The sequence below is a fragment of the Blennius ocellaris genome, assembly GCF_963422515.1.
Source record: "Blennius ocellaris genome assembly, chromosome: 4".
Lineage (NCBI taxonomy): Eukaryota > Metazoa > Chordata > Actinopteri > Blenniiformes > Blenniidae > Blennius > Blennius ocellaris.
The window spans coordinates 20,763,836-20,776,735 of NC_137653.1; the positions used below are offsets into that span (position 1 = coordinate 20,763,836).

General features: G+C 40.6%; 1 protein-coding gene across 2 annotated transcripts in view; it reads right to left on the reverse strand.

The window, feature by feature from the left end:
* fgd5a (FYVE, RhoGEF and PH domain containing 5a) overlaps positions 1-12,900 on the reverse strand; it is a 36,394-nt gene that overhangs the window by 15,425 nt on the left and 8,069 nt on the right. For both annotated transcript variants that reach the window (XM_080495694.1, XM_080495693.1), the window contains exons 3-7: positions 6,985-7,102; positions 5,119-5,177; positions 4,707-4,737; positions 1,185-1,336; positions 168-324 (exon numbers count right to left, since the gene is read on the reverse strand). In XM_080495694.1, the coding sequence (XP_080351820.1) occupies positions 168-324; positions 1,185-1,336; positions 4,707-4,737; positions 5,119-5,177; positions 6,985-7,102 (517 nt within the window). The remainder of the gene's footprint in view (positions 1-167; positions 325-1,184; positions 1,337-4,706; positions 4,738-5,118; positions 5,178-6,984; positions 7,103-12,900) is intronic.

Below are 12,900 nucleotides of genomic sequence, written 5' to 3' on the forward strand. Positions count from 1 at the left end.
AAGCATGTGAAGTGGACCTGAGATTTGTATATGTGACAATAAAAATCTAAATTTTCCCTCTGAGGAGGATCATTGCATTCAAGCTGTGACTGATACTCCAAATAAACACACACCAACATGACAGTGAAATGGAACTTGAGGAAAAAGAATAGGCTGAACGTTTTTACCTCAAATTTCTTGACGATGGCGGCAAAAGCTGGATTGTTCCTGCAGCTTTCCTCCAGTAATGACATGCTGCGATCATACTCCGAGATGTAGGTGTCAAATACCCTAAAGTCGTCTTGACGGGACAAGATCACGCTGACCACCTTTTGGCTCTCCTCCCTTCAGAGTGGAGAAAAGAAGTGGTGAAGAGTTTAAAACATTACTGCAGGTACCGTGACAATATCACCAGTTATTTATATCATGTCATACATCTGAAAACATTTACTTGATGTGACCTGTTCACTGACAATATGCCACTGTGTAATGTCCACACTCCATTGATGTCTAATGGCTTTAAGGGATTATCATTTGGTTGTGATCCTGTTGGCAGTAGATTTAAATTTAGACAGTAGAAATAGGACAAATGTCTGTATTTAGTTTAGGCAGTAATAGTTTGTGTATTTTTCAGAGGAATCATTTTAGAAGTTGTTACCAAAACATGTAATTATGTGTTTTAATCCTGGGCCGCACTGTGACGTAATGGATAGTATTAATCTGGTTGCGCTTTGTGGGGCTTTGTGTGGGTTTGCATTTTCTGTCTGTGCATTTGTGGATTTTCTCTGGTTATATTGAGTCTAAATGACACACGGGAGTGTGTGATTATCTGTGTTAACAGTGTATCAGAAGGGACCAACTACAGCCTGTGATCCTGAGATGAATAAAGCGTGATAGATGGATAAATGACAAAACTTGTGCTTATCAAGAGCAGCAAAGTTCTGTGTAGGTCTTGCGAGACCTTCGGTGGAAGAAGAATTCCCCCTATTACTCCTGCACTATGCTGCAGTGCATTTTAAAGCAGGATTGGACTAATATAGACTAATTATACGGGCCTCAGTGGAGAGGAAATTACTGAGAAGGTGTCTTTGTTCTACAACTACACCACACTCCCTTCTATTAAATAAAAGGATCATCTGCACTTTGCAGTTATTGGCCACAGCCCAGCACTCAAAACCAACTGTAACGATCGTGGAGTTTCTTACCACTGGCTAATACGCTCCTCCAGCTCGGCGAGGATGCTGCTGTGGAGGGTGTAGACCTGAGGGAGTACACCCAGAATTTCCCCCAACCTTTGCTCCGCCAGCACTGGCTCCCCTTCGTCATCCAGCGCCTCGCTCACCGCTGACCTGAAGTCCTATTCAAGTGGCAAAGGAAGACATTTTTTTTTCTTTTTTCTTTTTTAAAGAAGACAAAGGTGTGGGGGCAGAAAGGGGGTAAAAAGGAATGGAGGAAATTATTGTGAGGATGGAAGAAGGAAGGGAGTGGAGCAGCAGGAGAAATGAAAGGCACGGAGGAATGAAGAGAAAAATGGAAGGAAGGTCAGATCCTCCTAAACATCCTTCCTGCCTCCCTCCCTTCATATCATCTCAGTACCTTGGGCTCTGTCCAGGCATTCAGGAAAGGTGGCTCTGTTTGCACAACCACTAACGCACCAGGTGTTGTTGCATAATGACCTTACTCAATGACACAGTGCTGTTTGGTGCATGGCCCCTGCGCTCCATTTCTCTTTAGACACTCATCATATACAGTAAATCTCCGTCCATTAAAGTTGTTCCAGGACACATATAAAACATGCTCAAAAGACATTAATAGTTGCAGAGCCGGTGACTAAGCGGGATATTATGAGGAGTAATGGCAAGGGGAAGAAATAAGGGCAGAACACTATTGAAGGTGGGTGAATTGTTACAGGGTGTCAACGTGATTTCAGAATTATATTTTCTTTTTGAATTGAGTTGTGTGGCAATGTCGTGCTTTCTTTAAGTGATGGTGTTTCTGTATGCCATGAGCGTCAAGGGTCCATTAATTTCAGTTCTGAAAAACACACAGCTTAAACAAATAGAGGTGTCCTGGTCAGCTGTGACATAATGTGGGGACAGTGGCTGCTCCAGAAAGGGCTGTTCATCATGTACAATCGATCACGTATAAGTTATCATTCATCATATCAGTCTGGGAAAAGAACTACTGCCTCTATATCTATGATAGACTGTCTCTGTGATAATAAAGTGAGTTTTATCCTCCTTTGAGGTGAAAAGCAACAACAAACCCCTTGTTTTAAAGTCATAACTCAGTATGTTGGATCTGCTTAGTGGTCATGGGTCAGAAACGGAAAAAAAAACCCAAAAGAAAGTCTAAGCTTCATATGTTGAAGCCGTTATAGGGAAAGTCGTTTAGAAGAGGAGCACGGCCTCCCTTCCTATGTGGAGACAGGGTCTGGAAATTCTTTGTATTCTTGTTATTCCTTATCAAACAATAGAACAATAGCTTATGTGTGCCTCTCACTTAACGCTGCTCCTGTGTTTTTTCTATTTCTATTTTTTTCCCACACCGAGTGTTGTATGCATGTTGTGCTGCTGGAGCTAATTATCAGATCAGTTTGCATCAGATAGTGAACACGACCACAGTTTGAAGTTTGAAGAATAATAAGACACCTATGCATTATGCAACAGCGTGATGAAAAGGCCTTCAATGTCACCTCTGAAAGGTGCCAAAAACATTGAATTCGGTGGTACAGAACCACTGAAGGAGAATGCAATCCAAGGTTAGTCTGGCTTATTTAAAATTAAAATAAAAACAAAAACAAATTAATCTAAATAAAAGTGTAATGCAGGCATATTGACATATTGTCTATTGGCAGAGCTCTTGGAATATTCAGAGAGCAAATACTTATTAGTATAATTAAACACGATGATGACATTGCAGAATTATGATCATTAAAGGGGGTCTACTGAATAACATTTACATGAGTCGTGGCTTAATGGCATCAAATTGCACATTACCCAAAGCAGATGCTTTGTACTCACAGCAGGCTTCCATAAATCACGGTGAAGAGGCATGTGTAAGAAATTCAGGTTTTGACCTTATTCAAGGTTATAAGGTACAGGCTGACTGATGGGCTGCGTTGGCGTCAATGACTCTAGCTGTCAGATTTGTACTGCCAACCATCACCTTAATGGCCACTTGTTCGCAGCATTCTGGAAAACGCCGATCTCAATCCTTCTTTTGGTCGAAATAAAATAATTACAGAAACTTTTTTTGTAGTCTGATGGTCATTTTTAAGTTCTATTGGGGTATAGACTTTCCTGTGACAGTCTGTAAGTGAGAAATTAGATAAAACAACGACAGTGATTGGTTATAGTCCACAGACCTTTTAGAACTTTAGAATTTATTTAACATCTACATAAATATGAATGATACGTTTTCATCCTTCCTTTTTGACATTTCAAACCAAAACAAATGATTGCGTGCCACACAACAAATCTTATCGTTTGTGTAAAGAAGCGTTTTTGGAGGAAATACATATTCAAATGCTGTACATTGTACAAAATAATTGCTAAAGTTATATGAAAAATATCAATGACATTTTCAAAAAATTTCTAAATTCCTCCACAACTTCTGAAATATCCATTCTATAAAAGTTAGTGAACGTTTGTGTCATTAGATCTTTGATCCATTACCAGATGCAACACCTGCTACACCAACACCACAAGTGCCCAGGCATTTGAAAGCATCCGGTAGCAGTCCTCAGTCAATGTTCAAGTACAAAAAACACGATTTGTAAGTGTAATTATTCAATATATTGTACATGTTTGCATGACTTGGTACTCTACTTGTCCGTAATGAGGAAAAGAATCCACAAATAATCTGCAGTTATTGATAAAGAAGTGTCTCCTATCACACTGTGGGCAGTATTGTTAGTGAGCACACATCGACTGTTGAAAAACAGAGAATACTTCTCATTGTCACCTACTTTCATGTGTTTGATGATTTTTAATCATCCGAAAAGTGCTTCACTCCCTCCGATTGGCTAAGATTGGCATTACCTTAATTGACAAGGCAGATGTATTAAGAACGCTTCATAATGCTGATTAAATAAACCCATTCAAATAGTAATTATGATATAGCGAATTGAAGATTCATCATCATTTGTAATGATTGATTATTTGCAACAAAATAACTGTCACAGATGAACCGGTGGTTATTTGGGGTTAATATGAGGTGCTACTCGCTGTCCTGCCCTTACTGTACTTAACACACCTTTAAAACAGAGTCTACATTTGATGGTGACAAGCAGTTCATTCCCAGCACTTAGTAGAAGAACCATAAAAAGCTCCAACGGCCTTTTAGTGACCTGAGTGTGGCAGTTTTCCAGTTGAGGGAGTATGCACATATTCAGTGAGTCAGGGTACAAGGACAGCGTCAGTGTGAGCGCCGGGCGAACGCACACTGCGTCATCTTACAACAGACCACACCAGAGTACATCATGTCAATTTTGTCAAGACCAGGAAGTAGATCGCACTGCAACAACACTGATAAACCTGCACGGTGCCTTACAGAGCGAGAAGGGAGGGAGAGGAGGAGAAGGGGACAGAGACCAGGGAGCAGACGCACAGGATGTGAGGTTATCAGAAGATTTTCAAGAAACTTTAATATGCCTTCAAGATGGAGACGCTTTAAGCTGCCATGGGGGAGAAGAATGGGGGAGGGGGCCGTGATGGCTCTCTTACCTCCTCAAGGTACTTCAGGGCACTGACGTGTCTGCAAAGCAAGAAGAGGGAATCGTTAGATTTCATTAAACTGTGGAAAGGATTTTACAACTTCAACTCCAACTATGTAAATTTTTTTCCACAAAGCTAATTAAGTGATTTAAATTATGCATGATGAGAAAACTACATCAGAAGAATGGCTAAGTGTGCAGCAGGGCAGGAGCAGGAGTGGTGGAGGACACTGGTGTAATTGGCTGTCAGTTACTCTGTGTGCAGCCTGATGAATTTGCATCAGCGCAGAAAAGATGCAGTCGGAAAGACAAAGGCGCCAAAAAGACCCTTAACACATGACATTTTCATACAGTGTGATGTTTGTGACGACACACAGGAAGAAGGCACTCCTGAAGGGAGACAGACAAATGCAGATACTCACAGCCTCTCGGAGTCGACCAACTCTTTAGCAATGTAGAAAGCTCGTGATCGCCCGTCAATCTGTGTGAAAGGGCGCGGAAACAGTGGGAGATGAATGTACACGGTTAATGTTTAAGGGCTCTCCGTGGGCACTTACGCTTCTCAAACATTAATAGCAACAGCTACGCAAAGCAGCGTGGAAAACCTGACAAAATACTGAATTCATCTCCTTTTTTTTTTTTCTAGATTCCTGCTGTCAACATAAGACTGATTATTTCATTATAGTGCTGCGTAGACATCAGGGCTTTCTCAAGTACGGGACTTTTAAATTGTGATGCATTATGTATGAGAGGCTGCGTGTGCGGTGACAACAATACTGGCCATTGATTTACAGGCTAATCACCGGCTCCCAAAACATCCCGGCCAAAACAGAAAATTGAAGGCATTTGGTGAGGGGGTTGGGGATTTACCGGTAAAACTCCTATGCTTTGCTATTTTTTTTTTTTTTTTTCCTGAGTGCAGAATTCCACAAGTCCTGCATTAAAGGCACACTTATCCTCATTTCCCAGAACTAAAACCAAAACACAATTCCATGAACTGCAACTATTCCTGGGGCCAGTTCAACCTTTTCTTTTGCCTTTCCTATTTACTTTTTGTCTTCCCCCCTCTAACATACTGTGGCTATTCTTTGAAGTTTGAGAAAACAAGGAAATGCATATCACAGTGTGTGTGTGTGTGTGTGTGTGTGTGTGTGTGTGTGTGTGTGTGTGTGTGTGTGTGTGTGTGTGTGTGTGGGGGGGTAATATTAGGGTGGGGTCCATGTCAGAGCTACTGTAAAATGGCCACTTCGTACTTTACAGAAAGACGTGTGTGGTTGTAGGTGTGTGTGTGTGTGTGTGTGTGTGTGTGTGTGTGTGTGTGTGTGTGTGTGTGTGTGTGTGTGTGTGTGTGTGTGTGCGTGTGCGTGTGCGTGTGAGTGTGAGTGTGAGTGTGTGTGTGTGTGTGTGTGTATGTGTGGGGTGGGACGGTGGTAGTAATAGTTCCAGCTATGTAATGGATCCCTGTGGGCTTGTACACATCCCTTGCTTAACTGAAGCAATTTTGGCAATATTAACTTGTGTTTATGACGTAGGTCACCATAGAAAGGCAGAGAGTGGGTGATGCGAGGATATTCTGTTTACTCCACACGTGGCCAAAATTAATTAAATACGTCAATGAATTAAGCACAAAAAGTAAAGAACTTGCGTTTGGTAAATCCATTGTATCAATACGTCATTGCAATGAACCCGGCTTACTCCAACCAAAAGTTGCATTCATAAGGATGGCGCATTAGTGGAATGAGTTGAGTATGTCGGTTGCACGACTTGCACCCATGAAATAACTTTACAAATCTTATCCACCATTGGCAAACAGTATATTCTGCTCCTTGCCTTTGTTTTGAGCATCTGGCACCCCCAGTAACCACCTGTGGGATGGGTTTTGGCGTGCTGTCTATGCCAGCATGTCGAACAAAACCATGTTGACTGAGCTGTGACAACTGCAACAGATGCTGGTGACCAGCATGAGGAAGAAGTGCCAGGCTGATGTGGCTCTTTAATGGGTCTTAAATTTCTTAATTCAATACATCATTGAATCAGAAAATTCTTGTTGTTACATATTTCATTCATCCAATCCACCGAGCCAAAGAAAACCCAGTTTGACTGGCAGGAAACATTTGTAAAATATAAGCTGTGCTACTGATCCCACGAATTCCTCTTGCTTTTGGCAAAGCCTGCACACGCTTGCTGGTATTACCAAAAATGTGGCACCGAAAAAGGAAATAAACTGAATTTCCAACATGCCTGCTGGATCAGTTGACAGATGCGGACTAAATTATCCATCAGCTCACCTGTCGATCATAGCTCGGCTCGACAATGCCCTCCTCCTCTTCGGAGGTACGCCCATGATCCTCGTCCGCCGACAGTCTCGCAGAGACGGTGTTCATAGGGAAAGGCTCTGTGTAGGCACTGTAAAAAAGAAAGCATATACATACAGTACACTATAAAAACCACAAAAAAAAGCACTGTGCTGGAAATGAATATTTAATAACAGCATCTATACTAAAGCTTGCTTTAAATAGCAACGATCTGACCATAAAGAAAGGCTCTCAATATTTTCATTTGGGAATGTGAGGGAGCACGGAGGACACAAATTCTAAATGTCACATTCACAGTAAAAAGCCACTGTTTTGGGGGGTTGGGGAAGTCTCAAAGCACTGAGCAATACTCCAAATCCCCTGTTTTCTTTCTGTTTCCCTTTTTTCCTGTGTGTGTCTCTCAGCATTTCAGTCCTCATATGGAGCCCTCCAGTGGCACACGCTAATCCCTTTCCTGATTTGTTCTTCTCACAGATGGCTCGAGTGTGCGGACACTGTACGTCGGTAATCCTTCTGTGAATTGTTATACTTGGGGGAGACGGTCATTCCACATGTAATCTCTTTAAGTACAACCTGCGTTAATTGTTAATGTCCACAGGCCCATTAAAAGACACTTATAGTGGCGACAAGTGTGCACAGCCGCAAAGGTGACCGGACAGAAACGTCTGGAAAGGCAACACCGTGACAGCTGCAGGACAGCGCAGAGACTGTTGGCAGGTTTCACCCCAGATGGGAACGTTTCATAGCACAAGTGTTACAGGATGCAACAGAGCCACCAAATGTGGATAATGCACAGATACAGTGACACTTAATAAGACGTTTTGGCACAAGGTCTGTTGGCACAGCACAACAATACATCAGATGATGATATTAAACTAACAAATCTAATCTATTTTTTCATTTTTAAATGTATAACAATTTGGATTCCTAATTCAAAGAGAAGCATCTGCAGGAGATGATTTACAATGGGCTATAAAGCTATATCGAGGAAATTACATCGGTAATGTAAACATCGATCTGAACTGTTTAACAAGCTATTTAAAATGTTGCTACACAATGTCAGAAATAAAAAAAAAAAAAGATTACTCAAAAAATAGGTTTAGATTATTTTTGCACAGTTTTTCTTCGAGAACATTTTTTCTAATAATCAAGTTATTCATTTCACTGGGAGCCCAGGCATTATTGTATTGTGAAACAACCTTGGTTTATCCAACTTGAATCATCAACGTGTCTTTTGAGAAGGAAGAATTAACAAAGTATGTGTACTTAGATGTGAGTCAGATTAAAAAGGACAAATGTTTGAGTATCTGTGCTACTGTAATCTGAAACACAAAGATTGTTATGACCATGGAAAAACAAATGAATGAACGCCCAAGGATATATGTGATGTGTGTTCTTATCGAGAAGGGCTGTAGCTGTAGTTAACTGCACGCAGGAGTGACAGAGATTTACAAAGTATTGAGTGTGTCAATAAATATTTCTGCAATAAAACTTTAAATGCGCTCCTGGGACTTCTTCCTGTACAACAACCACAATTCGTGAAAAACAACACAGAAAGAAAAGTCATCAAGATTCATTTTCTGGAAAGGAAAACTGTCTGTGCTAAGTTTTATGGCAGATATTCAAAAGCAATAGAGATTTTACAATCTGGATGACAGTGACAGGACTGACAATCCACTGCAATGTACAAAGTAATAGTATGTACTGTATATTAAATCTAACACAAAAAGTAGGGAAATATGTATATTATTTATTTATTTTAACATTGCTCTGCTCTACCAGCTAAGCCATGGCTGCTTCTATAATATAACAAATCCTACACGAGTGGGAAGTCTGTTGATTTGAGTCGTAAGATGAGCATCTGAGTTGAGAATGTCTCAATATTTTTGGCACCCATGACAAATTTGGCACATCTTCTCCTCCAGTGACACTTTTGGTGCTGCTGCTGGCTTCAAATAATTCCAGGCGCATCATTTCTCTTACAAGAGGCGTTCTCAAGGGAATCTCCATGTAGACAGATGTCAGGATGAGTTTCTGCACACAGTGGCTAATTCATACTTACATTATCCACCAAGAGGACAAGCTCCCACGGAGCAGGTCTATTAGTTACGACATCCCGAATTTGGAATTAAAAAAAGATGGGAATGACCTGCTCGAAGTCCTGACCTCAACTTCATTGAACATTTGTGGGATCAGCTTGTTCCTGCCTGAGAGGACAATTACAACATGACGAATGGTTGAAGAATGGGAAAGTATTCCACAGCAGCGTGAGACCAGGCTGGTAACCACCATGAAGAGGTGCCAGCCTGTTGTGGCTGTGTGTGGTTTCTTCAATACGCTGCTGAGGCGCATATGTGTTAGATGAGGAAATTCATAAATATGTCTTGTTGCTTCAGACATCAATCACACTAAATAAGAGTCAACAGCAAAGGAAACAAAAACATTGAGCATTGGCAGAGAGCATCTGGCAAATATCTCATGGACACAACCAACCTACTGAGCTCTGCTCTTCATCCCACAAATGGATGTTTTTCAAGAATGTGACGCCTTTTTTTTAAAAGGAAATGATCAGGCTTTTCACGAAATATTGTTACAATGGATTAAATAAATCGCACAAATATAGATTTCCTTACATTCTGTGCTACGTTAAGTTGCATTATATACAGCACATACGCATGAAAGAATCAGCCAGCATTTATTACATACATGATCATAATCCGCATTGTAATCTTCTTAAACTCATTGTGCAATAACAGCTTTTGTTGTTACCTCTTCCTGCAGCGTGGAATGAAAGACATCTCTTTAATTTAGCTGACATTCCAATTTAAAGCCAATTTTACTAATTTGATTTCAGTCAGTTCACAGCCTGAACTCATTATAATGCAAGCTATGCTTCTTTGGAAGGGGGAAGTCGTTTAAATAAAAATGAATGTGTTTCAAGCCCCGTAAAAATTAAATTCAACTTGTTTGCTACTGTCACTATGAACGCTTTCCGTAAGATTGTGAGGAAAAAAGACGAGAGTCTCAGAAAGTGTCTTCAGAGCAAAATGTTGATCAGCAGCAGCGATTCAAAAATTGCTTTCACTGTTAAAAGTATTCAAAAAAAAAAGATACAAGTCATACAAATTGAATATAAGCTTTTTGTTGAGGGGGATTTTATTCACCCTCGGCAGCATTCACTGCAGAGATGTCACTTCCAATGCAATGAGAGTGAAACTCACACGTTAACTCTAGACTCACACCACACAACGTTTTTTCTTCATGCAAAATTGGACATTTGGGTTCAATGCCAAACTTCCAGTATTTTCACAAACGTGGTTGATTAATGGGCACAGGCACGCCAAACGCCATTTCTTTAAATTCAAAGTTAAATCGTGGTTGTTAGCACTTTTTCCTCATGTTGGGCTTCGGGAGCTTCTCTGTCACATGTTTTGCTGTAGGTGCTCTGGCTTCCTGTCACAATGTAACCATATGCATGATGGGTGAGGTTGACCAGTGGCTGTAAAATTGCCCGTGGGTGTGAATGTGTGTGTGAGTGTGTGAAGTCTCTGTGTCTGCCCCTGTGTGTCTCGCCTTGTGTTTCCAGTCAACCAATGGTCTTCTCCCTCTGTGTTCTCCCATCGTTGGTGTTCCACCTGTGTCCACCCCTTCCCTGTGCATTTAAATCCCTCTCCCTCTGTCGTCCCTGTCGGATCGCCTTGTCAACACGTCTCGCCTCTTGTCATCATGTGCTCCTTGTCTATGTGTCGCTCCCGTGTCCCTGCGTTTTCCTCGTGCTCCCTGGACTTTGTTTCAATCAACCTGGTTTTTATGGAACTTCCCGAGTCTGCATTTGGGTCCCCCCTGCATAACCCTGACAGAGTGACTGTGTCTTTGTCTTTGCTTTGTGATGGACTGGCGGCCCGTGAAGCGGTATAGAAGATGGAGGATGGATGGATATGAGAAAGAAATATTGAATGCAATTATAAAAATCTTTACTTTCCATGCCTGATTTGTTGGCTGTGTTGTTATGAATAAAGTGCAAGTTATTGTGGGTTTTTTGTGTGGGTTTTCCCCCAAAATTTCATATACCTTCACTTTTTTTTATTGGTCTTGTATATGAACGAAATGTACAGACACTAATACCGAGTGTAAATTCAAACTGGAATTATACTAAACTGTCTAATAAATATCTAACCGTTGTTCCTACTGAAGTCTTAACTTGACCCATGTGTGAAAAGAGTAGGTTAAAAGAACAAAGGTTAACAGAGTTTACTCACTGGACTCCGTCTCCATTCAGACATCCTCATACTTCATTACTGTCCTGCTGCAGCTCAAGCGCACATTCGCACAGACTCGGAGTGGCCCTATTGGGTGGGCCGGTGAAAGCACCTACAGCCCATTACTCATGGTTGACCCCTGAGAAGACAGGTCAACCTCGTCTGAGCTCCGTGGGGTGATGCTGTGAACGAAGGAGAACCGAAGTGACGGTTCTTCTTTGGACTCACTTGAAGCTGTGATTAATTGCATGAATGAGGGGACTTTCCTACATGCAATCCAAGAGAAACTCTCTGCTGTGCATTCTCACCTTCACCTTTTCACCTTCAAACACCAACAGCACACAGTGTCTGAGCTCTCCTTTTTTAAGCTTCACATCTGTAATTTAAATGCCAGTTTCAGACAATCAAAGAGCATATTGTAGAGAAAAAAACAAAACAAAGGTAAATTACATTTGTCAAAATACATAACCATTTTATGAATCCTCTATTTTGCCCAACAGTCAAATTTAAATATTCTCCTTTCCTCAGCTTACTCTGAAACGATGAGTTTTCTGGTAATACATGAAGTCCTTTCACAACACCATTAGGCCATTCGACTGCAAACTGCTCAATGAAACTACAGAATTCAATCTACTGTATCAAATTCAGCAGAGAAAACAGTCATTTTCACTTATTCAGATAATCAGCCAGACAATTCCACCAATCATCTGATGATTTGATGATGCTTGTAATATACAATTCAATTGAGTCAAACTGGAATAAATATATTAGGACCACTCACACAAGTCTTCTCTCACTTGTGATGGCGCTATTCTAAGAAAGAGGAGCAAGTGAATAGGCTCATTAGCTTGCTAAGTATAGAAGACTGGTATACTAATGGAGGGGATTAAGATTATGAGAGCAGCCTTAAAGTGTTTGCTGCTTTTAGTGAGGATGATGACATGCAGCCTGTGGCTATTGTGTGAGGCGATCTGAAATGACGCTGGATTTGTCCTGCTATCTGCCCTGCAACGGTATCAATAGGCATATGATCAAAGTAATTAAACATAATGAATAAGTCAGGGATACATATGTGAAAGTATGGAAATCTGAACATTGCATGTTGTTATATCTGAATTCTGAACAATTGTTTTATTATTAAGACAACTTGTTTCCTTGGACGAGCATGACTGCTTCAAACAGGTAAGTTGTCGACAGTCTAAGTCTAATTGTTTTGTGCCTAATTTGAAAACAGTCACCTATTTGGTATAATTTGCTTTTTTACCCCCTGGTGCAGTGATCAGATGCTGTTTCTGTGTGAGATGGTCCTTTTCCTTTTATTTTACAGAGAATAAGTTATGATAAAAAGAAACAAAAGGGGACTAAATCAATGAAAAATTCACACATTTATAAGGCTATATAAAATGGAACACTATCGGAAATTAATTAAAATTACAAAATAAACTTTAGCGCAAAACCATGAGTGTTGTTCTGAAAACTACATTCGATTTAATAGAAATACTCTTTAGATAGACTGATTACTAATGGAGCACAATCAGTATGAGGGAGGGAAACTTTTCTATTGCTTCCAGAGCGAAGCTGTGAATAAGAATAACTTATAGTTTGAAAAACATGACCAAATGTGCAATTT